Source organism: Colletotrichum scovillei (genome assembly GCF_011075155.1).
Source record: "Colletotrichum scovillei strain TJNH1 chromosome Unknown Contig00010, whole genome shotgun sequence".
In the NCBI taxonomy this organism is placed as follows: Eukaryota; Fungi; Ascomycota; class Sordariomycetes; order Glomerellales; family Glomerellaceae; genus Colletotrichum; species Colletotrichum scovillei.
In genome coordinates, this window is record NW_023336268.1 from 882,913 (window position 1) to 907,926 (window position 25,014).

Below are 25,014 nucleotides of genomic sequence, written 5' to 3' on the forward strand. Positions count from 1 at the left end.
TGTGCCATCCACACAAGTAAAGGGCAACACATATCTAGCCAATAGGCGATTGGTAGCTTGTTCAAGTCAATGTCACAGGCACTTATAGTCTCTCCATACTTGAAGCATATGGGATAACATTACTTGCTGCCAGTTTGCAATACGCTCATGTGGCCCCTTGAGACTGATGCGATCCGGAACCTCCCAACCATGTCTCATAACAGACATTTAAAACTTTCTGTGGATGAAGCGATAAAGAGCCGAAGCCAACAGGGATGTCTCGTCCATAAGCTGTCTGACTCGTTGGAATGTAATTAGATTCGTAACCTACGGGCAGCTGCTTCACTCGGCCGCCCACTGTGGTCATATCGTCATTTGATGCGGCACTCGTGGTGGGCGGCCGAGTTTCAGGTATTTGCGCTTGATCGCTCATGAGACTAGTGCAAGCTCTAGGGAGGCGCTCAATGAAGCAAGTTGAGGAAATCTAGACGAACGACCTGATGAGCAACCAATAAATTGAATGAATCAATACAATCTGGATCGAGATAACAAGCCTTATGAAAATCTGCTGAGAAGTGTTTATCCAAAGGCGTGCACAAAAGTGGCCAAATCCCACAATAGGCATCGTAAGGGGCGAACGACATGAGACTGGGGAAATGTACTAACGTCTTCAGGGATTGTGGTCTATTCTCGCTGGACAATTCGCAACACCAGGTACATATAGTGTTGAAAGCGACTGGTAGGAAATATATACATCAACGAGGCACCAACGGTGGACGCATTTCTTGATATGGTTCCTGTGGTCAACGGCAAAGTCCTCCTGGACAAGCTTGACAACTCATTTCTGTCAAGTACACGAAAGTGAGCTGAGAGCCCTCTATTCATCAGTCTTGCGCACTGGCCGGCCTGTAGCACATCCTTGACGACGCAGTGCGCCCACTGGGTATTCATGCCATAGCGACGCGGAGTTAATGACGTCCGAAGGAGTCGCCGAACTAAAATCGTGTCTCAAAAACTTTGACTTTTCCACGATCACTATGAGGACCGTGGACTGTATCAACCTGCCTCGAGTAGTGCTTGAGCTTTGGAAGAGGTTATATATAATACTGTAGAGAACTACTAAAGAAGAGCAGTCTAGTAGCTGACAAGTATCGGTTGCATTAGCCTTTTCACCTCACTCATTCTCTTTCTACCACATTCGCTTCATACCTCATAGACTTACATCGCCGATAACATGAAGTCCACCATTATTTACGCTGCTGTTATGATCTTGTTTGGTACCGCGTCGGCTGTTGAACTAGCCTGCTACGGCACTGGAGTCCCCTCGGCTATCAGAAAGGGCGATATCGAGTACGCCGTCAAGAATCGGTCCGACGAACTAGGGATTCCTGGAGGCACCAAGTTTTCGCTCCGTTGGAAAACTTGTACCGATCCTGAGAACAGTCCTAAGGACGTTGCTTTTATTACAACACCCAGCAGTGAGTGGTCATCTTAGCTTCAGAGATTGCGCATCGCAAAGTTTCTGTTTGTCCCCAGGTGCTTGCGCTCTCTGAACATAGCCCTTGCGAACTGATGCAATCTAGTTACTCGAGAAGGTTCTACTAAGTTAGCCAATGGCGTCGTAGCGTGCAGCTTAGATTCACCCCCAGATTCTAACTGTTAGATGTACCTAGGAGGCGATTTGGGATGCCGTCTTCAGTTTGAACAACAAACAAAAATTGTAGCAGCTCACTTCGAGATATCTGACTAAACATGAATAAATTTTCTGATTGAAAGCGCAACTGCCTATGTCATGATGAATTTAATAATCTTTCGCGTCTTCTGAGACACGTCACACTCAGAGTCGGTGCTAGATTGTGGAAATTTGACACTTACCAGAAGAATCGTCAGTTCGAGGCGACCTCTAGCATGGCTCCAAGATATGGGAAGTAACTGTCAGTGAGACATCATTCTGACCACAAAACGTCTTCCCTTCTGTAAGGTACGCTATGAGAATTTGGCATATCAGGTTTCAGCCCGTCTGCACAAGGATTGATATCCCAGTGCTCTTACGAAGTGCATGTGGATTTATGATTCAGTAATAAAGATAGGAGATTTGCGGACATCTTGACGGGAAAGAGGTTCCCATTAGAGACAAAATATATAATTAAAGTATGGATTGCTTACAAACAGTCACTTGCGACAGGGACAACAGGGGTGGTATTGTGACTGATGATGCGGCTATGATAGCATGATCTCGTGTATCGACGCTTGAAGGTAATGCATAAGCGCTGTGATTGTGTTATTGAGGGTCCCAAATATCTCAGTCTCTGATCCATTTCAGTCGACGTTTGACCTTGATATGCAGGCTGGGCCATTGTCACAGACAAGAATAAGCAACCGACAGACTGCCAATCGGGTTTTATGCCCAGTCCACTGTTGTCCATCGAACCATACGTAGCAGTCCTAACTTGTATTTAGCTGCGTCACAAGTAGCGCTCGTCCTATCGAGACGGGCGGTGCAGATCACAACACTTGACTAGTACTTAAGTACTTACTCTATCTAAGTTGAGCGACTTATCTATTACGAAGTTTAGAGAGCAACCCCGTCATCCAGAACATATTCCAGGGGCTACTTCAAGTGCCCACCTTCATTCGAGATACATGACCTCTCTAATTGGCCTAATAACATGAACGGGCAGAAGAGTATGGGGTTTCAGGGAGATCACCCAAGAGTTGGCATGAGTCCGCATTAGTAGCCAGCTAGACGTTAGGTACAACCGCACAATTCCCTTCATTGGTCTGGCCTAGAGGATTTAGGTCTCAATACAAGCGTCTTCGTAAGCATTGCATTATTCAATACGGGCTGCCGTATTTGGTCAATTTTGTTCTCATTCGAGCAAATGATGACATTTGTGCAAATGTGCGAATTCGAGACATTTGACCTAGGGATTTCATCAGCCGCGAGGGTGAGCCTGTGTCAATAACAACAAACCAACCCCGCCGAAGTATTGATTCAATTGACCCAGCGCCACGGGGTAAGATGCCCATTGGACTCAATTTACCGTCGCGCAGATAAGTAAGCTGATAAACGCCGCTGCGGCCTGCCAGGAGAAAGTAGGGATCGAAGCGACTTAAGCTCAATGGAGAGATACGACGGAGATGAATTACTATCTGCGGAGACTCCCTTGTAGGGCTAGTGCGGCTTCTCCCGATGTGGTGTGTGAGCCGTGGGAGCTCACAGCAAAAAAAAGTCAAAAAGAATTAAGCACTCTAAATCTGAAACGAGTCGGATGCCCGGCTTAGAGGGTCCCACTCGCTCTTTCGGATCCGGCACGGCGTAAACGGCACGCAAGCCTGGCCAGGCTCTGCCCCAGAAAGATCGTCCTCATCCAAGCAAAGCCAAGACTTTGGCAGCTTGGGTGAAGGGAATAAACCAACTTCATGTCTTGAGAGGGGGTTTCGATTTCAAGATGCAGAGGAATCATCAGCGTGGGGTCAACAACAGGATATTGAGTTAAGCATCGTTGAATGCTTCAACTATATCTAAGATTGCAACGGTCGAACCTTAACCTAATCCTTTGGGACTTGATGGTTTAATGACACAATCCCGGGAGTGCGCTGATTTCGAAAAGTAACGTGCTCATTTACCCGCGTGGTTGGCCCAATATTTGCCCACTGCGCCGCATCCATCCCTTTGCCTCCCCGGGAAGTCTAACCAACAAAGACACAAACATCAGACGAACCGCCAGATGAACCATCGGGTGAAGTGGCGAACCACCAAAAGAACCACTCTAGAACGCCGCCAAGGAAATGAAGGAGGAGAAACCAAATGAAGGGAGAGCAGGCAATATCCCGGTAACACCACCAGATCGTGCTTCGTGTGTCCACAAACAAGCAATTCTGCCCCTCACGTCACCTCCCACGGGGGCCAAACCGGTGCGAGAGGGCGATGGGGCGATTCAGCGGATGCGGTGGCCCCACGAATCCCATCCACATAGCAGGGATCTCGACCTTCACCGTTCCGGCCAGTCGGCACCATGATCAGTCTAGGTTGCACTGGGACGGTAATCTCAACTCCAGGAGTAACACAAATATAAGACCTCGAGCCAGACTTGCTATCTCGGAGAAAGAATACCGCTGTTCGTTGCATCCTACCAAGTTTCTTCTTCTCCCTCGTTCAGGGCCTTACACTCTTTTGCATCACCACGTTCATTCACAAACTTTAGTCACTCTTTTTCAGACTTCGACACACACACTCTCTTTTTACCCTGAATCTGGAATTCATCATGAAGGGACTCATTCTCAGCACCGCTCTCGTCAGCGGAGCCATGGCCGCGGCCGGCCCCTACATGCCCTGCGGCGGCAAGGGATTCACCGGCGAGACGACCTGCGTGTCCGGTTACACGTGCACAGTCCAGAACGAATACTACAGCCAGTGCGTCCAAGGAAGCGCCGCCGGCGCCGTCAGCGCCCAGGCCCAGGCCACCACCCTGAGGACATCGACGAGACGGTCTTGTAAGTCCAAACCGGCTTACGCCAGCGACGTCGCGCCGCATGTGCCCACGACGACTAGCTCGCCTTCTTCGATCTCGGCCCCCGCCGTCGTTTCCGTGTCATCATCCGCGAAGCCCGTTGACACCAAGCCAGCTTCGTCGATGTCTACTCACGCCGCCTCGATCGTCATCCCCGTCAAGTCTTCGAGTGCCCCCGTCAAGTCTTCGGCTACTTCTGCCAAGCCCTCTGCTGCTGAGGTGAAGCCTACCACCACTGCTGCTAAGCCCTCAACTACCTCGGCTGCTCCCGTCACCACGAAGGCTTCTTCGTCCTCCAAGGCTGCCGCCCCTACTTCTGCGTCCGCCCCCGCCGCGTCCGCTTCATCGACTCCTGTCAAGAGCGGAAAGTTCAAATGGTTCGGTATCAACCAGTCCGGCGCCGAGTTCGGTCCCGGCTCCCTTCCCGGCACCGTCGGCAAGGACTACGTCTTCCCTGACGCCAACTCCATCACTGTGAGTAACGACAACTTGCAGAGATAATGGGCCCAACCATTGACTGACATGTGCTAGACCCTCCTGAAGGATGGATACACGACCTTCCGTGTCAGCTACCTCATGGAACGTCTCGTTCCCAGCGGCCTCACCGGCACATTCGACGCCGCCTACCTCGCCGGCCTGACCAAGGCGATTGAGCAAATCACCTCCGCCGGCGGCTACGCCGTCCTCGACGCCCACAACTACGGCCGCTTCCAGAACAACATCATCACTGACACCGCCGCCTTTAAGACTTACTTCACCAACCTGGCCACGCAGTTCAAGTCCAACGCCAACGTCGTGTTCGACACCAACAACGAGTACAACTCCATGGACCAGGACCTCGTCCTCAAGCTCAACCAGGCCGCCATCGACGGTATCCGCGCCACCGGCTCCGAGAACTGGATCTGGGCCGAGGGTAACTCCTGGACCGGCGCCCACAGCTGGACGAGCGTCAACGACAACATGAAGGGCCTGACGGATCCTCTCGACAAGACTGTCTACGAGATGCACCAGTACCTTGACAGCGACAGCAGCGGTACCTCTGCCGACTGCGTCTCCGCCACCATCGGAGTCGAGCGTGTCAAGGACGCCACCGCGTGGCTCCGCACCAACAAGAAGGTCGGTGTTCTCGGCGAGTTCGCCGGCGGCGCCAACGCCCAGTGCAAGGAGGCCGTCGCCGGTCTGCTCGACTACCTCCAGGAGAACAGCGACGTGTGGCAGGGAGCCGCGTTCTGGGCCGCTGGATCGATGTGGGGCTCTTACATTTTCTCTTTCGAGCCCGAGACGGGCACTGGATACAACTACTACAACGAGTTGTTGAAGACATACCAGTAAAGGATCGGGCAGAACCGCAAGGGCCCAAGGCGGCTAGATTAACTCTGGGAAAAGTTGATTTAATTTCTTGTATATAAAGTAGAAACTTCTCAGGATATTCCAGGGACGCTTGGCTGAGGCCGTGATTGGCATCTCGAGATGTCGTGATGGCTTCATTTATGCACTCAAGGGCTAGGTCCCGTCACCTGATCTCATAACATAGTCGCAGCGCTAAACCATTGAGACGCCCGCGCAGCTAACCATTTTCAATTCTTGTATTGACAAATTCACTTCATTTCGCCTTCGCTCACTGCTCCCTTTTCTTTGGTACGCACCAATCGTGACTGATCTGCAAGTCTGATGTCCACGTGCTCTTACTCTGTCTCATTGGACTGTACGACGATTTGCTGCCCGACGTGAGTTCACTTTCCATGCTTTTGATGAGTGTGCTGAAACTCTTGCTGAGATCAGTCAAAATACCAAAGTCCCACATGATGGCACATGTCATTTTTCCTTGAGCTAACGGGCGTTTAGAAATCCCCATGCAGGTACAGCCTTACAACCGACCAACGACATCTCTTGGCCAAGACACAAACCAACAGAGTGCCCGACAAAAGCTAAGGTCCCGACAGGTCTTACAGGCTGGGGGCCGGGTGCAACGTGTCGCGATTGTCCAACGATCAGGTTAGGTGCCACCTCGGGGGCTGAAAACGGGTGTGCTGCCTGCTGGCGGCTGAGGATCCCTGTCGAAGGCTCTAGAAACTAACCGTAAGCAATGTCGTGGTCCGAATCCCTTCAAAGTTTGGGTCAGGCAGGTTAGGCAACAGGCCACCACTAACGGTGGCACAGCTTCGGATCGCGAGTATAAATGCTAGATGATACTTCTGCCAGAACTTACTATTGCCAGCTCGTGTCTTATGAAACCTAACAATCCTCACGCTCGTTGAAATCACACACAAAAAGTCGTTCGCTCAGATCCAAAGGGGTTGAGACCAGAAGACAAATTACCGCAAACAACTCACTTGATCATCTTATCGACAGGAAGATGGTGTCTTTTAAAGTCGACGGAACCCCGGTGGACGATCCGCCGTTCAAAGGCCCGAGACCGGCCCCACAGTCGGGACCCTCTACGGCCTGGTCCGGCCCACCGGGCAAGGCCAGTATTCTCACCCGCCAATTCGCCGCCCTCCCCCTCATTGCACTTCTCTACACCGCCGCCGTACCATTCACGCCGGTGGTATGGGTCCTCAACATTGACGGAAGCTCCCTCTTCGACCGCCTCTTCGCTGGCATCATCATGCTGTCGGCCTGTTACTTCCAGTGGCGCATCGCGGGGCTGACCTCGCCTCTCGCCGTCTTTCTTCCCGGCCCCAGCAACACGACCATTCGCAACGGACGTATAGAAACTGGTTCGAGTATGGGATTTGTGTGGCACCCTAGCAACTACTGGCCCTATGTCATCTGTGAGGCGATGCTCCTGGGCGTTGCCGAGTTTGGCGGAAACGAGTTGGTGAGACGAGGCATCGTTTGCGGCATCATTGCTGGATTGTGGCTGGTTGGGTATCACGCAACTCCCGAGTCTACTAGACGGTGGGCTTATGAGAATGTCAAGGGTTGGCTCTTCTGGATGGTTTTGGATGAGATGATGCGTATTGGGGGTAGGAGTTACAGCGGACGTCGGCGGAGATGAGCAACGCTTCCCATCTCAAGTACCATCAGTCGCCTGTCAACTTATGGAGTATAATTCTCTGTACATCATTTACCGCGAGATATCTTAGTTTACCTACATCTACAATACTATGAAAAGGATATCATTCGAAGACCTTTCAGACAACAAAGAGTGATAGGTAATCATTTTGTGGCTCACTTGGCGGAAAAGTACCAAAAACCACAATGCACGTATCCAGAGTTGTAACTACAGGTGTGTTGGAAGGGCAGTGATGCAGATATGGGGGCTCGCTTTCGGGTGCTTACATCAGCTGGCTGGGTCGCATCCGTGCCGAAATTGAGGACCTGCATGTCGGCTTACCCCGCCACCTAAATCCGATTACCCCAACCGGGCCGTGGCGGTTCCTGGATTTCATCTCGTAAAACCCCCACACCCATTAATCGATTGCAGTTACGGAGTACTCCGTACGAACCATCTTACAACTTCCCATTGAGGTTGTTCAACCAAGCAATTTGGTCGCCTTGACTCTCGCGTTCGAAAAGCTTGCGTCTGAGATATTGTCGTATTAAATCATTAGGCGCAACCGAGCATCCCGAAAGTCACCCGGCAAGAGCCCCATGTGGTTACTGATCAGCGCGTCCAAGTGGACATGGACTCTTTCCTGAAGCAGCAGGTGCCATTGCACAAGGGCATCGACGAGATTAAGACGTCTTGGCAAACTACAAGTCACTCTTTCTCTCGTAAAGAGCCAAACAATACATCAATGAAGGTCCGCAATGAGATAACGTTGGGGCGGGGGAGGGACGTTCATGAGGTCAGAGATGCAAGGTCGGTACTACCTCAATTACCGCGTCACGTCTGCTGTCCAGGTACTTATCTATCGCCAGTCTTCTCCGTCGCCGGCTCCCTTCTCTTGCCTTGCTGGTTTCCGTGAGCATCTGCTGGTGGCTGGTTCGAACGTCACCGCTCAACTTTCATTCCATCTTGGGCGACATGCAGTTTCGCGATGGCAACAGTGGCTTCCAGGCCGTGCTGGGAGCCACCCTCGGTGCCTTCATCGCCGGCCCAGTTGCTGCGGCGTCGGACAGCCCGTATACGCCTTTTGTTCCGATTGATCCCCAGGACTGGGTCAATCCGGACAACATGACATGGGGTGATTTCATTCCACCGCCAGGCACGAACTGGTCGGACCCGGCGCGCAAGGGGTCAAGCCGCAACTTCAACATCGCCCTTGTCGTCGTCGACTACCCCGATAGACCGTTCGTCATCACCCAGCCGGCGCACTCGACCATCTTCAACAACCCCCAACCTGCAGGTGCTGACATTCCCCGGGAGAACGTTCCAACTTTCTACCGCGACCTCCTCAATACGCCGAATGAGCTGAATAATGGGCACACTCTCCACGAGTACTGGATGGAGGACTCGGTCGGCCGCTTCGGAGTCGATCTGACCGCCTTTGGTGCTTACCAGCTCTCTGGCAACGGTTACCAGTATGGGATTGATGGCGGCTTTAACCCAGGTGCCTGTCCCGAGGGAGAGACTTGCGATCTGAACATTCGCACCGATGCGCTCGCCGCTTGGCGCGCCGAGGTCGGAAACGCTACCGCCGATGCCTTTGAGCTGGTCTTCATCCTCTCTGCCGGTCAAGATGAATCCTCAACATGGCAAGAGTTTGGCGAGATGAAGTTCAATGGTCCCGAAGACGTACCGGACGAATTCGGCCCAGCGAAAAAGGGCAATAGCTCGCAGAGCAACTATGCGCGCACACGTTACGTTCCTTGGACCTCTTGGGCGGCGGCATCGACACTCTGGCCCAACGCCGGCGGTGGCTCGTCTACTCAAGGCGAGAGCTCAGGCATGGCTGTCTACGCCCACGAGCTGAGCCACTTGCTCGATATCGGCGATAACTACAATAACCCGTACGGTCTACCCCTGCGCAGAGCATACACCGGACCGTGGTCCATGATGTCGCGCGGCTCTTTCAACGGTCCCGGCGGTCCCCATACCCGTTGGCAGATCCCGGCGCTGCAGGGTGCGTCGATGGGCTCGTTGCATACTTTGCGCGACAAGTTCCAGCTCGGACTGATTGACAAGACTGATATCCTGTGGCTGTCTCGCGAAGGGCTGGCAACCTCTGGAGTTGCTGTTGCCAACCTGGTTGCTCGGTCCGTCGATCCGGGCGATGGATTGATGGGCGTCCGCATTATTATGGACGGCGACCGATCCCCGGCATGCAACATCACGACCGAAGTGCTCTGCGACGGCGGTAGCTGGGACAACTACGACATTGAAGTCGTGGACCGCATGGGGTCAGACTCTTTCCAGCCGGACTCGGGCGTCTTGCTCAGCAAGTCCAAGAATGTCGACAATCAGCCATTCCAGTGGGTCATCGATGCGAACCCGGAGGACATTGAGCTCGTCGACTTTTACCGGCCCAACGGCTCCGTGGCAATGATTACTCTCGGCGACTACCGCCAACTTGCGGACGCGCTCTTCCATGCAGGCACGAACTCGGGCAGCGAATTCGAATTCATCGACGTGCCAAACAGTTTGCATTTCTACATCGTCGACCGTCACCGCGATGACGAGCGCATCCTCTCATACACTGTCGCCATCCGCTCCCTGACGGGCGAAGGCGGCGCGAGCACCCACGACGTCTCGCTGGAGAATGGCGCCGTGACGGGCGCCAAGAACGGCACGGCTACTACCCAGGGCGTTACGTGCTCGTTCCAGCTGACCAACAGCGGCACCTACGTCGCCATCGACCCCGATGCGGCCCAGCACCCCGAGGATGTCTCCGCCTTCCTGGGTTCAGACGTCTACAGGCTGAGCGCCGAAGTTGAGGGTACCGGTTGGCGGGTGGATTTGCCCAATGCTCTTATCACGGCCAAATTCGGCGAGATCAAGACGGCATACGTTTCGGTTGGCGCCGCGTCCGACGCGGCGAGTACGGCGGTGGTGACGCTCAAGGCGACGTCGGAGTCCGATCCGTCTGTGGCGGCGACGGCGCAATGCCAAGTGACCAAGTCATGAGGCTTTGACTTACGGAGTGGAAAACACATATACCGGCATGCTTACCTCGTCGAACATCGTCAATCGATTACGTACTTAAGTACCTAATAAGTCTTTTTCAAAGCTTCTCGTTCTCCTGCATGATCGAGGCCCGCCAACGTGGGGTTTCTGCCGTGACTCGATGCAATGTAGTCCCGCTGCGGGGCCGCTTAGGGCTAATGAGCCCGTTCCCACGCCCGAATCTTCATCAAATCATCACGATCAATCGCCCAGATCGTCTAGTTGGTTAGGATGATACGTTGTGGTTCTTCTATACAGCGATCCGTGTTGACGGCGGTTCGAATCCGCCTCTGGGCATTGAAATCTTTTGCCGTTTGGTGATGTTGCGATGGCTGCTTTTTGTAGATTTTGCCGACAGGCTGGGTGTTGGAGGGGAATAGTTGGAGATCGTGTGAAACCTCGTGTGTGGTAAGCGGGTCCCTAACAATAACGAGAACGCTGCTGCTAGACGTAGTCTCTTTGTGGTCGATTGGATGACAAGAAGTTTGTATAAAACCAGTAAGTAGAGCTTTATCGACTTGTTCCGCCTATGCAGGCATACAGGTATCAAGTAGTGTATTGTATGTGCAGTAAGGTAGTTGGTTGAAATATTGGAAATGTCATTTGGGTCCCGCGTCCCTAAGTGCCCCTCATTGTACGTACCTATTCCTTCTCGATACAGCAGTCCATTTGCCGCGGAATCAATAGGTAATAGGTCTCATGACGTGCGCAACCTCCAAACTGGCACCATCCCCGCTGCCCCCGGGTCCGGCCCCGGCAGCGGACCTGTTCACCGCGAACCCTGAAGCTTTCGGACGTCATTGCCAGCCCGGGGAGTATGTCAAGTCAATCTTACTGAATTCACGAAACCCGACTGACTTGACTTCAGAGCCGGGTCTAAGCAACTGAGCTCTCGCTGGTATCAAGCGCACCATGCCACCCACGGGGAGCTTCAGCGAAATACCCACACTAGACCTCTCCCTCGCCCGAGACCCCGCAACAGAGGCGGATTTACTCGCCCATCTGCGCCACGCTCTCACCAACGTCGGCTTCTTGTACATCATCAACCACGGAGTCCCCGAAGAGGCCATTTCTGATGTCGTCGATGCACTGCCAGAGTTATTCTCGCTGCCGCCAGAAGCAAAATCCGAGATCGCGCTGAGTAATTCCCCGCACTTTCTGGGCTACAGCGGTGATGGCGCGGAGACGACGGCGGGGAAGAGTGATCGGAGGGAACAGGTCGAGTTCGCTACGGAGTTGCCGAGCGGGCTGGAGGAGGGTCTGCCGCTGAGAGAACGGCTTCGTGGGCCGAATCAGGTGAGCATACATTTCTTGGCTGTCTTTGCTGTCCCATCTCTTGGGCTGGTCTTCTGATCCGTCAATCGCAGTGGCCGTCTTCGTATCCAGCGCTGCGTCCCATTGTTGAATCGTACATATCGGAAATGACCGATTTAGGAAACCGCTTCCTCATCTTGGTAGCGAAAGCCCTTTCCCTCCCGCCAGAGACTTTCCTCTCCTATCTCTCGGATCAACACCGCCTGAAACTAGTTCACTACCCCGGCCTCCCGGAAGACGAAGCAGGCGGCCAAGGCGTAGGTCCGCACAAGGACTCGTCCGGGTGGTGGACCTTCCTCCTCCAAGCCTCGCCGCCGCATATCAAGGGCTTGCAAGCTCTCAACAAGATGGGCGAATGGATCGATGTGCCAGTGTTACCGGGCTCCTTTGTGGTCAACATCGGCCAGGCGTTTGAGGTGGTGACGAACGGGGTGTGCAAGGCTACGACGCACCGCGTGCTGTCTGGGCATCTTGAGAGGTTCAGCGTTCCGTTTTTCCAGGGGGTGAGGAGGGATCTTACCAAGGAGGAGGCGGTGGGGTCTTTGAGGGAGCATTTCGCGAGGCCTGAGATTAGGGGGCTGGTGAGTGAGTCTGAGGAGGGGCGGGAGATTGATTCGGCGTTTTTGAAGGGCAAGTATGAGACCTGGGGGGAGAGCCAGTTGAGGACGAAGGTAAGGAGTCATAGAGATGTTGGGAGGAAGTTTTACGCGAATGTTTTTGAGAAGTATATTAATGATGATTGATGGCTTTCCCTTCCAGGCACAAAAGTAATTAGTAAAGCTTCATCATGCTTGTCGACATCTATGTAAATCCTGGTATGAGTCTAGATACCGCATATACGATGTAGCATTCACCAGACAATCTTCTCGGAGACAAGAAAATGAGACTTGAACGTTCACATGGAATTTAATGCTTCTTTTCGCTCTGTTCAACAATTCTTCATCTACCTCGAGGTTGTTTCAGTCGTAATACTTAGCCTTCACCCCTCTTACGATTTCCTGCTCAGAGACCTCGCTTCTTGCTTGGCTACGGTTTACTCCCGCCCTAACACGAGCCTTCACCCATTCACCCGCCGTGATCCCAGCCACAGCCGCATTCTCGTTCGAACTGTAGCCCAGCCTGTCGAGAACCTTGCTTTGAACCGGCCTCAGCTCGAGACTATCTTCAGGCCGTACGAAATACAGTACACCTAGACGGTCAATCCCCGCCTGATCTGGGGGAGGGGCGACGACGCGATGAATGCTGCTTTTTAGGAACCCATTACTCAAGAATTCTAGCGCGTCGGCCACGTTCACAGTGATGCTACCGTCGTATGGTTTGACCCTGTTTTCTGTCAATATAGTTGCCGCAAGGAGCATCAATGGCGAATGAAAATTCAACATACCACTTCCAGTAGCCATCTTTACCTCTGACCTGGAGAGCTGCAACGGGCTGCCTGAACAGCAGGGTCAGACTCCCAAAGTCAGTGTGGCCTTTAACCCAAACGTTCTCCAGTCTCTCGTTGGTCTCTGCGTCTCGCGCATGATACTTCATGTATCTCAAATGACAGTCTGACAGTGACTCATCATAGCGATGGCGGGCAGCGAAGTGGTCTTCTGGTAGCTCGAGTATGATTGCAAACAGAACAAGAAGCTTTTTCACAATGTCATTGTGGATGTGACGTGCGAAGTCTTCAATGTCTGCTCTATTTTTGTCAATCACCTCAGGTTGTGGGCGCTCGTAGGCAGGGATGAACTTTGGGATGTTGAAAATCTCGGTGTTGTCAAAGATTCCGGGCCGGATTTCCTGTATCGCGAGATTCAGCATGAGGAGGGTGATGAGAACCATTTCCATAACAGCGATGCGAACACTGACTCTTAGGCCAAGCGGTTTGTAGCCATTATAACCGCCATTTTCTAGGTCGGCACGATACTTGAGCTTTTCTTCGGTAGGTAGTTCGAAGACAGACTTTCCAATTGCAAATTGGCGGTCTACCTCTTCTTGACTCAGACCAAAACTGATAATGTAGAAGAATCCAATGGTTTGGATGGCGTCAAAGAGCTGTTTCGCGAGCGCTTCTTTGCCACCCGGCTGGTCAAATTTGGAAAGATCAAGTGTAACTAAGTCTGCCCACTCAACTGTAGATATTCTCCAATAAGTTTCAAATCTAATGGCAAATATTGACTCCTCGTATGCTCACGTTCGTACTTGGTCTCTGGGACCTGATGGTATACGGGAAGAGTGGAACTCTCATAATTGTGACGCGCTGGGTTTATTTGCACTGTTGCAGCCATTGCTGAAGTCGAAGCTGGACTTTTAAGCAGGTATTGATGCTACATGTATTGACGTTGATGCAGAGGCCATCATCTAGACTTTCACAAGTTCGCAACTCCACACTACACCGGAACATTCATTATCTTATGTGCCACGAACGACGCATCTCCGCACTCGGCCTCTCTGATGTTGTTGGTGTGAGATGCCCGTATCTCGCCATCGCGGGGTATGATTGCGAATGCAAGGATCTTCGACGGACTTCGTCCGCTTACTTAGTTGAACAGCACTGTCATCAGTGAATTGCCCAATGATCATAATAGATACCCCAGTAGCCCGTCAATACCCCCCACGAAAGGATTCTCAGAAAGAGATCAAGAAGGGAAGACTTATCGCGGAAGGCTCTCCCGGGCTCAAATGCTGCTGCTTGCCTCCCCTTGGCACACTTGAGACAATCCATGCATATGTCTACATGTGGCCAGTAATGGTGCACGACACCCCCGTTATCTTCATTGCTCGCGATTTCGGGAAAGATGACATGATCGGCAGATGAATGCAGGCTCGGCTTCTTTCCGTCAGACTTTTTGGTTTCGTGTGTTACGAAGTTCTTGGCGACTAGTGAAATGTTTGACCCCGGCCCTCAATAAGTAATATTCAGCAAGCTTAACAAAACTACGCAATGCCTCTGCGTTTCGAGACTCGGAACCTTGGGTGGCTTACCAAGAGACCGAATTCCTACACATTTTCATAATGGCCGACACAAAGGATATCTCAACCAGAACGGACTCTTTGTCTGGCGGCGGTGGAGCTAGCAAAGCCGGCTTGACATTCGCTCGACGTGGTGAACAGATCGACGAATCGACCAGCGGAGATGTTTCTGGCTTTGATGCCGAGAGAATGAGAGCCAGGTCTCTGCTCACAGCTGATGAGGAGAAGAACCTCATGCGACGTGTCGACCTGAGGATCATGACAATATGCTCTCTGCTCTTCCTGATGAAGAACATCGACTCTGACAATATTTCGAATGCGAGAATCATGAACAAAGGAACACCAAGGAACATCATGACGCAGCTTAATATGACTTCTGACGAATACAACCTTTTGACGGTGTTGTACTACGTATGTCGCAGCTGCGCCCGATTTACCAAGCTTGCAGCTAACAGCTGGTTTAGGTACCCTACATCGTTTTGGAAGCGCCTTCAAATCTTTTGTTGAAGCGACTCAGACCGAGTGCTTGGCAGTCGAGGATAATGATATCTTGGGGCATCGCGCTTCTCTGCCACGTTCCCGTCACCAATAAAGGCGGCATCTATGCTACCCGATTTCTCCTTGGTGCAGTAGGTCCAGGTCTTTTGTTGGACTTATCAAAATTATCGACGTTTCTCACAATGGATAGTTCGAAGCAGGAATGTTTCCTGGAGTTATCCTTCAGATGACCTATTGGTAAGCTGTCTCCAACAACCCTGCCAGTTGACGGAATGACTAACCGCTTGACAGGTACAGACCGGACGAGATGTCTATTCGGCTACTTTACTTCTGTGAGTACTCCCTTGGCTAATTCTAATCGCCACGAGAAGTCTGACGAGCGAGGCAGACGTACTCGGGAATCTCTCCGGAATCTTCAGTGGTATCCTCGCATTTGCCTTCGATACTGTTTCTGGATCAAGAGGATTGTCAGGGTGGCAATGGTAAGACATCGTTCATTGTGAGCTTTCTGAATGCTGACAGCAGAATCACACAGGCTATTTCTCGTGGAAGGACTCATAACTCTCGTTTTAGGCACTGCGGTTTACTTTATCCTGCCTGACTGTAAGTTTGAATCCTCTTTCACCTGATACCGAATGCTGCGATTCTAACAATGGTTTGTTCTAGTCCCCCCCACTGCGAAGTGGCTGAGTGAAAAGGAGAAAGCATTCATCCAAGCACGGCTTCCACCCAATGCCCCAAGAGCTGAAGAGATGAACTTTAACTTTAGTGAGATTGTAGACTCTCTTAAAGATCGACGTCTGTGGCTCTTCACTCTCATCTGGGCCACGTTCACTGTCGGTACATCTGGTGTCCGTTTTTACCAGCCAACAGTCATCGCGAATCTTGGGTTTACAACTATAGCCCGAGCTCAGTTACTCAACCTCCCGATCTCGCTCTTGTCCATCTTCGTCATCGGAGTAACGGGCTTTTTCGCTGATAAAGGAACTGTACCTCGACCTCTCTACCCCTTGGGCGTTTTTGCAGTCGTCATTGCCTGTTACGGAGTGTTAGTCGCCTACCCTTCTAACGGCGCCGTGTATGCGGCGACGCTTGTGGGCAACGCCTTCACGTCCGCCTTCTTCCCTCTCATGTGGCCTTGGCGCGTGCAGACAACGTCACGAGCCACAGGGTCAGCCTTCAGCATCGGGTTTGTCAACAGTTACGGTCAAATTGGAGGTGCTATTGGCCCTCAAATCTTCAGATCAAAGTACGCACCCCGGTATCAGACAAGTTTTGCAGCAGCCATGGCTTTGGTTGGATGCTGTGCCATTGTCACGCTGGTTACCTGGTGGGCTACGAGAAAGACGGAGTCCGACACTCGGCGTCTGAAAAGAGCACGAGTTCGTGCCGAGAGGGATGGCCTGGCTGTGTTGAATGATGTCGTGGACCAGGATCTGAACAAAAAGCGTTCCGATGGCGAAGAAAGCGCCTGAGGTAGCGCTGGCACTATGAACTGAGGGAGCTTTGAAAAGCCGTCTGAAGCAATAGTGAGTCGCTGGCCGAAGGACGCTTACATCAATTTAGCTGGTAGCGGATGTGTTATAATGGCTTTAACTATCCGTAGCCTTACCATATGTTACGTGACCTCGGTATTACGGCCAGCTAGTCGTAGTAAGTATATTAGTAAAAGTTAAAGCTACAATAACTAAATAAATAATATCGTAGTCGTAGATAGCTTCCTCAAAGCTATATTTATAAATCATAAAATAAATAAGGCTTCGGTAATTAATTATAATCTTATTAAAAAAGGTTCTTAATAAAAATAACTAAAAACGATCATAAAATTTAATATTAAATTAATTACTAAAAGAATAAAAAAGTCTACCCTTAAACAACTCGAGTTTATTTTATATATAAGTCCTATATACTATCTAAATAGTTCTTTTATAACTAGGACTAATATCGTAATATTAGTCCTATAAGGATAAACTACCCTATTTTATCAATCCTATTTATAAACTACTTATTATTCGTCAGTCCTTTTTATTATTACGTAACTTATTTATAATTCTTTTATTCTATTAAAATAACTCCTATATTAGTATTTTTATATATATATAGTATATTATAACTACTATATTATGGGTAGGCCCTAGTCTTAGTTATATATATTAAGTCGTAATATTAAGTCTTTTTTAAAATCTAGTTCCGTAAACCTATAAATAAGTATCCGTAGCCTAGGTTAGGCTAGTTAAGTTATTTTTATTTATTTTTATAATACTAATACTATATTAAGTTACGTAAAAATTAAGTTTAGAAACAAAATTTAAAAAAATAAAAATAAAAGATCGTAAGCGCTTTACGCTTTTAGAGTTTATTAAAGCTTATTTAGTAATTACTAATATACTTTATACTTATTATTTTTATACTAAGGTTCTATATTAGTTTAGTAAAGGTTTTCTCGTTATCGTACTTATATTAAAACAAAGAAGCCTTATAACGGAGTATTAATAGCTTTAACTTATAAGTTTATTTTTTTTTATTTTATATTTATTTTAATATTCTTTATAATCTAAAACTTAATACTTAATAAAGAAAGTAAAATAAAAAGAAAAAAGGTAAGTAAAGAGCTTTTAAAGCTTTATAAAAGTTAGCTCGTTTTTAATTATTAATAACTATTACTACTAGTCGTTTATCCTATATTTAGAAAACTTAAAAGCTAATACGTAAGTATTAAGCTAAGACTTTTGTTAGGGATATAAAATAAGTCTAATACTCTAAAGTTTATATTAAATACTTATAAGCATAGTATAATTAAAAGTTATAGTTTATATAAGTTCTTAATAATATAAACTAATTTATTTTTAAGATTAGTAACGAGTTTACGTCCTTAGGCCCGTTAATACCGTCCTCTAGTAATCCTAAAAGTTATTAAAAGTTCTAAAAATTCGTAATAAGTTCTTATATATTTTCTTTATATTTATAATTTTTCTATTTAATTAGAAATTCTTATATTTTATTCTTAACTTTATAATTAATAATTTACTTAATTTTATATTCTAGTTCATTAAGTTTTATAATAATATAATCTTTTATATATAAACCCTTAGGTATTAGTTTAAAAGTAAAATATAAAAACTAAATAATATTTTATTATATCTAGGAGTCTTAACTTATAGTTAACGTTTAAAACTTTTAAATAATTTTAAAAGTCTAAGTTTTTATAATTTAATTTATTACTTAATTATTTTATTTTAATATTATAGCAAAGAAGGTAAGTACTATCTCCTTTTTAAAATTAGTCTTTTAATCTTTAATCTATCTACATTTTTTTATACACTAACATATAAACTCAAAATTTAAAAATACTTTTTTAAATTTCTTTAAGTTTTACTACGCTACTACTTTAATAACTTATAATCCTTATTATACTTTTCTATATACTATTAGCTAGTATTTATAATTTAAATAAAACAGGGATTTTTATACTTTTACTAACTATACTATTATATACGAATTAGGCTATTAATAATAATATTACTTAATTATTCTAATCATAGTTTATATAATAACAGAGGTATATTTTAAAAATTTAGTTAATTTTTTTATTTAATTATTAGTTTATAAGTAAAAGAAGTTAATAATTTATAATTTATATTAAGTTACGAGATTAAAGATTTTTAAAACTTTAAAATAAATAGAGGGCCTTTATTAAAATAATTTTTTAATCTACTATAGTTAGTAATAACGATTTTAAAAACGTATATACTAACTTTTCTATATTATTAGCTTTTTATAAAATATAAAATAAGCGAACTTAGTAAGTTAATTAATTATAATTAAAATACTATCGTATTATACGTTTATAAATAGTTCTTTAAACTTTAGTAGCTTAATAATAAAGTCCTATAAAATTAATTACTATATTTTTATAAGTAATTATAATAGCTATAGCTTATTATAAAGTTTATATAAACTATTCTTACTTTTTTATAAGTCGCATAATTCTTAATTACTTTTATAATTTTAGTATATATAATAGATTTATTATAATACTAACGAATCCGTTTTATATTTTAATAACTTTTAATAACCATATATAAGTATACTATAAATTTCTATAATAAGCTCAGGGTTATTTTTCTAATTAAACTAGTATTAATCCTTCTAGTTATTATTAAAAACTTTATAATTAATATAAAGCTATTATCTTTTTTTATTTAAGGATAACTTATATTTCTTTAGGGACCATAACTTCGTAATTAGGTTTTTATTGAGAGCGTTTACTCTACTATTTTCTAAACCTTTTAAACCTTTTAATAAATAATTTAAAAATTATATTTAAATAGGAACTCGCTTTATTTAACTTATTATTTATTTAAGTTCTTATTTATTATAAAGTTTATAAAATTCTTATAGTTTATATAAACTATAATTTTATACTTAGTTCTAAATAACTAAGGTCTTTATTTTTAAAATACTTTAATAATAACTATTAGTTCTTTATTATAAATTTACTAATTTAATTCTACTTTATAAAATACTTTAAAATAGAAACAATATAAATAAAGCTTTTTTATTTATTTCACTATCTTAGGACTACTTTTATAGCAAAGTCTAAAGCATTAGTCTTAACTTCAAAAGGTTTTTAAAAGTTTAAAATTATAATAACTAGTTCAAAAACAACTATATTTTTAACTTTAATAAATACTTTTTATACTTAGGATCCATAAATAAAGTATCCTTTTATATTAAATTATTAAAAAGTTTAATAATATTAATATAATCTTTAAAAATCGTTAATAAAAATTAATAAATCTTAAAAATCTTTATATATTCTTAACGTTTTATAATATAAGCTAGTCCTTAACTATTTTTATTTTTAATACTTATATATAAATTTGTTTTAGCATAATAATATATTTAAAAATTTATTTTCTAAACATAAAACTTATACTTAGAGAGTTTAGTATATAGCTTAGCATCCTAAAGTTTTAAAATACTATATAAATATATTTTTATATATTTTAAAATCAAGAGAAAAATAAAAATATTATTAATATAAATAATAATAAAGATATTAACAAACTCCTAGAATACGTAATTAACTATTATTTAAAAGTTATTAAAGTATTAATAAGTCTAAAGAGTATAATAAAATACTAAAATTTTTTTATAAATCTAAAATACCGTTTTTATTTATCTCTTTCTTTAATTTAAATCTAATTAAATACTTTTTAAAGTTTATTACAATAAACTAATTAGTTCTATATAGTAAATCTCTAAGTTTAGTAATAAAAAGTAAAAATAGTAATTCTTCTTTATAATTTTATTAAGTTTCTTATAATTAATAATAAGTCTCGATTTTTTTTAGTATAAAAATAAGGGAATTTTATAAGAGAATTTAATAATTAAATATATTCTTTTTAAGCTTTTTATTAATATATTTATTAAAGTATTTTTATTTTTCTTAATTTATTAAGTATATTAAATAAAACCAGGTTATATCTTTTTTAAGTTCGATTTTTATATCCTAGCTATTATATTTTAATAATCCTATTTTTTAGGTTTTATAAATAATTTTAAATATATATAATACTTTAGGTATAATTTAGAATTATTACGATCCTTAATTATTATTATTACGCACGAACGCCCTATAGCTTTCTATTATTTTAATAAAAGCTATATATCGTATTTATTCTTATTTTTAGGGGTTACTAAAAATCCATTTAACCCTTTTTTTTTAAATTATTTAATAACTAGATTTTTTATAAGACCTAACTAGTAATCTAATCTATCCGTAAGTTATATTTTTATAACTATAAGATTCTTAAGATAACGTTAAGGTTTTTAATCTCTATAATATCGTATTATAATTATTTTTACTACTTTTTAATATATATTAAAAGTATATAGTCTTTAATTAATATATTTATTATTATAATTAACTTTTTTTTTTATTATTTATAATTTATATAGGTTAGTCTTTTATATTTATAATAGATTAAGTTTATTTATTATTTTTAATAATATAAAACTACTTTATATACCGCTATTAATTATAATACGTAATCTATATTTATATATTTTAAGTTTAATTTATAAGTATACGTTATTATATTACTTAGTTACGTATAAGAATTTATCTTTAGTTTTTACTTTTATTATTTTTTATAATTAGTTTAATTAGTTTTTAAAAGTCTATTCTTTAGTTATTCTATTCTTCTCGTTCTCTCTAAGCTCGTAATTTAAGAATATAATATATTTAATAATAATTATACTTATATTCGTCCTATTCTATATAGTCGCTATTCTAATATTATATAAGGAAATATAAGTCTAGTCTAAATATTACTTTATTAAGTCTATTAAAATATATAAGCGTTTAGTTTAGTAACTAATTATTAATATAAACGTTTTTAATAAGTTAGTTATTATATTTTTAGAAGTAAAAGCGATTATCCTTTTTAAATAAGAGATTAAAGTATTTATTATCGAGGTATTTTACAAAATAATTTTTATAAAATACGCCCTTAGTATTAAGTAAGGAGCTATCTCCCTTAACTAGTAATATTATAGGTACTTCTTTAGGTTAGCTAGTTCTATAGAACTATACTATTTAGTTATTTTTATATAGGTTAATATTTTTATACCGTAGTTCTTTAGGTTCCTTATTAGAGCTAATATTATTTATATTAAAATAGAATTTATAATTAATTTTTACTAAGCATATTATTAAGTAACGTTACGAGGTTCGTCTAAATTATAAAGTAATTTTTAATAAAAGTACGATTATTAAAACCGATTTTAAGTTTATTTTTTTAAATTAGAAGTTTACCTTTTTATCTTTAATTTTAAAATCGAGGTCGGGCTTTTAATTATTTTAATTTTATTTTTACTAAGTCTTTAAGTTATTCTTTAACCTTATAAATAAATTTTTATTTTTATTATCTCGTCTTATTATATAAACGGACTTAATTAGAATATTATTTAACTAGGGTCCCTTTTTTAAAAGATTATTTTTATTATTTTATTATATTATATAAACGAGATTACTTATAATTTCTTTTATATTAAGGCCTTTTCCTTAAACTTAAGGAGTTATTTTTATACTTACTTAAAGTTTTTATATAATTTTTTTAAGAAGATAAAGGGTATCCTTTATAATAAGGTCCGTCTTAGCCTTTTTTTATATTTTAATAAATCTAAAAGTATAGTAACGTATTTAATATTATTATTTTTAAAAATAAGAGGCTAGTAAGTAAATATCTCTTCTTTTAGTTACTATTACTAGGTCCTTATAAATAATAATATAATATTATATCCTAATCGTTTATTATTCTTAGGTTTTTTAGTACTATTTTATTTATTTTTACTATTTTAGTAAATAAGGTAATTATTATTATAATAAGCTATTTATAAAAGTTATCTATAAAAGACTTTTTATTTATAATATTAGCTCGTTTTTTAAAATAAGTTAGTATTAAATACGTTTAAGTTATTAGTAATCTCTAACTATATATCTTAGCTTATCGTAATTATAATACTTAAATTCTTTTTTAAATAGTTCTTTTTTTAGTAATATTAAGGTTTATAAAGCTATTATATTATTTATAAGCAGTACTTTGTTAATTATTATTCTAATTATTACAGGGTTTCTAATTTATTTAAAAACTATATTAAGGATATTATTAATATTTATATTTAGTATTAAGTCGTTTTTTTTTTTATATATTCGTAAAATTAGTTATTAATTTTAATAGCGAGTTCGCTATATTAAAAGAAGTTTTTAGTTTATTAAATTTAATTAATTCGTCCTTAACTTTATCTTTTAATCCCTAATAAAATATAAATATCTTAGTATTATTAGTAAGGTTTAATTAGGTACTAAGATATCTAAACTTAATAAAATATTTTTTACTAATTTAGTTTATTATAGCTATACTAAGTTACGTTTAGCTTATTATTTTTATTAAGGTCTTAAAATAAGAATCTAAGAGCTTCTTTAAATTTACTAAAACTATAATAATATTACGTACTTTAGTAAAATACTCGTTAAGAATCTTTTACTAAAGTATTTTTTTAAATAAGTTTAAACTACTTAAGGCTCGTCCCTTAAGGAAGCTAATAGTATATATAACTTTCTTAGTTTTATTAATAAAGTTTCTGTAATAAAAGTTCTAATAATTCTTAATTTAAATTAAAAATCTTTTAAGAGTACTGGGTACTATTATAAGTAATAAGTACGCTAAGTTTAAGTTTTTATTATCCTCTCTAAATAAGGTATTAATAATATTAATAATAGCTCGAAAAGTATTAACTTTTTTAAAAGCTTAAATATTAATACTCGCTTTTATTTTCTAAGTCAAATAACTTCGTTTTTAAGTTTTAAATATGCTAAGCTATTTCGAACTACTAGATTATAATTTTAAAGTTTTAAAACTTATTTATAATTTTATTATATATAGTTTATATTTTAGTAATATTTACGTTACCCTTTTTAATTTTTTATAAAGTTATTTATAAACGTCCTTTTAAGGGTAACCTTATTATTAAAGTTAATATTTATCAGGGCTATCTCTATCTCTTTAGCTAAGTTTTAAATAAGTTATTTAAAAAATAGAGGACCCTAGAGTAAGTAATTTAATAAAGTACGAAAAATATTATCCGTACTATTTAGTTAGTTTTTATAAAATAAACTTACTAAATAAGAATAATTAAAGTATTATAACTAGTTATAATAAGTATATTAATAAAAGTTAAGGCTATAATAACTAAATAAATAGTATTATAATTATAAATAGCTTTTAAAATTATATTTATAAATTATAAAATAAGTAAGGCTTTAATAATTAATTATAATTTTATTAAAAAGGTTCTTAATAAAAATAGTTAAAAATAATTATAAGATTTAATATTAAGTTAATTACTAAAAAGCTATAGAAAGTCTACCCTTAGCTTAGCTCAAGTCTATTTTATATATAAGTCCTATATACTATCTAAATAATTCTTTTATAACTAAGATTAATATTATAATATTAATCTTATAAGGTAGACCGCTTTTATTTTATTAATCTTATTTATAAACCGCTTATTGTTTATTAGTCCTTTTATTATTACGTAACTCGTTTATAGTTTTTTATTTTATTAAGGTAACTTCTATATTAGTATCCTTATATATATATAATATATTATAGCCACTATCCACTATAAGCCTGCAGGGTAGGCCCTAGTCTTAGTTATGTATATTAAGTCGTAATATTTAGTTATATAATTACTAAGGTCTATACTTACCTATACCCTCTATTTTAGAGTAAACCTCGTACCTATTTTTTTTTATAAATAACTATTCTCTATATTTAATATTAATAATCTTATTATAATTATATAATAATTATAAACTTAGCTCTAATTTAGACCCCTAAATTTCTATTAAAAAGTTATTTTTACTACATGATTTATTATATCCTTTCTTATACTTAATTTTAACCCTATTATACTTATAAAACCTATTTCTAAATAATTATATTTTTTAAAAGATTTTTAACGTAGTTAAATATAAGCTTAATTATTAATAAAACTAGTTAAAATAATACTTTATTTTACGAGTTAAAGCTCGATTAAAAGATATTTAAGACTTATTAAATTTAAATAATACTAAATCCCTTCAAACCCCTTATTATTTATTAAGTTAATTCTATTTATTAAAAATAT

The 25,014-nt window shown here is 41.1% G+C and overlaps 7 protein-coding genes across 7 annotated transcripts; 6 read left to right on the plus strand and 1 right to left on the minus strand.

The window, feature by feature from the left end:
- Nucleotides 1–1,213: 1,213 nt before the first annotated feature.
- Nucleotides 1,214–1,642, plus strand: HER10_EVM0002543 (uncharacterized protein; the record flags this gene model as incomplete). Its single annotated transcript, XM_035472249.1, has 2 exons — nt 1,214–1,457; nt 1,563–1,642. 2 exons carry the CDS (start codon nt 1,214–1,216, stop codon nt 1,640–1,642), a joined length of 324 nt encoding a protein of 107 aa, XP_035327698.1.
- Nucleotides 1,643–3,693: 2,051 nt separating this feature from the next.
- Nucleotides 3,694–6,061, plus strand: HER10_EVM0007370 (endoglucanase 3). Its single transcript, XM_035476928.1, has 2 exons — nt 3,694–4,967; nt 5,025–6,061. The coding sequence occupies exons 1-2, from the start codon at nt 4,248–4,250 to the stop codon at nt 5,823–5,825; spliced, it is 1,521 nt and encodes a 506-aa protein (XP_035328175.1). The 5' UTR covers nt 3,694–4,247; the 3' UTR covers nt 5,826–6,061.
- A 655-nt stretch (nt 6,062–6,716) lies between these two features.
- On the plus strand, nt 6,717–7,574 carry HER10_EVM0002757 (uncharacterized protein). Its single transcript, XM_035472453.1, has one exon. The coding sequence runs from the start codon at nt 6,850–6,852 to the stop codon at nt 7,492–7,494; it is 645 nt and encodes a 214-aa protein (XP_035327724.1). The 5' UTR covers nt 6,717–6,849; the 3' UTR covers nt 7,495–7,574.
- A 392-nt stretch (nt 7,575–7,966) lies between these two features.
- Nucleotides 7,967–10,506, plus strand: HER10_EVM0010723 (M6 family metalloprotease; the record flags this gene model as incomplete). Its single annotated transcript, XM_035480174.1, has 2 exons — nt 7,967–8,301; nt 8,361–10,506. Exons 1-2 carry the CDS (start codon nt 8,123–8,125, stop codon nt 10,504–10,506), a joined length of 2,325 nt encoding a protein of 774 aa, XP_035328463.1. The 5' UTR covers nt 7,967–8,122.
- A 951-nt stretch (nt 10,507–11,457) lies between these two features.
- HER10_EVM0006456 (2OG-Fe(II)oxygenase) lies at nt 11,458–12,602 on the plus strand (the record flags this gene model as incomplete). Its single annotated transcript, XM_035476039.1, has 2 exons — nt 11,458–11,841; nt 11,913–12,602. 2 exons carry the CDS (start codon nt 11,458–11,460, stop codon nt 12,600–12,602), a joined length of 1,074 nt encoding a protein of 357 aa, XP_035328097.1.
- Nucleotides 12,603–12,818: 216 nt separating this feature from the next.
- Nucleotides 12,819–14,132, minus strand: HER10_EVM0004138 (flavonol synthase; the record flags this gene model as incomplete). Its single annotated transcript, XM_035473790.1, has 4 exons — nt 12,819–13,182; nt 13,244–13,644; nt 13,714–13,976; nt 14,039–14,132. The coding sequence occupies 4 exons, from the start codon at nt 14,130–14,132 to the stop codon at nt 12,819–12,821; spliced, it is 1,122 nt and encodes a 373-aa protein (XP_035327865.1).
- A 727-nt stretch (nt 14,133–14,859) lies between these two features.
- Nucleotides 14,860–16,790, plus strand: HER10_EVM0006439 (pantothenate transporter; the record flags this gene model as incomplete). Its single annotated transcript, XM_035476023.1, has 7 exons — nt 14,860–15,228; nt 15,282–15,446; nt 15,506–15,552; nt 15,607–15,647; nt 15,704–15,797; nt 15,851–15,918; nt 15,982–16,790. 7 exons carry the CDS (start codon nt 14,860–14,862, stop codon nt 16,788–16,790), a joined length of 1,593 nt encoding a protein of 530 aa, XP_035328094.1.
- Between the last annotated feature and the right edge of the window lie 8,224 nt (nt 16,791–25,014).

Coding starts and splice junctions, on each gene's coding strand:
- HER10_EVM0007370 (XM_035476928.1), top strand. CDS start 4,248: ATGAAGGGACTCATTCTCAGCACCGCTCTCGTCAGCGGAGCCATGGCC. Junction 4,968..5,024: donor CTGACGCCAACTCCATCACT/GTGAGTAACGAC, acceptor GACATGTGCTAG/ACCCTCCTGAAGGATGGATA.
- HER10_EVM0002757 (XM_035472453.1), top strand. CDS start 6,850: ATGGTGTCTTTTAAAGTCGACGGAACCCCGGTGGACGATCCGCCGTTC.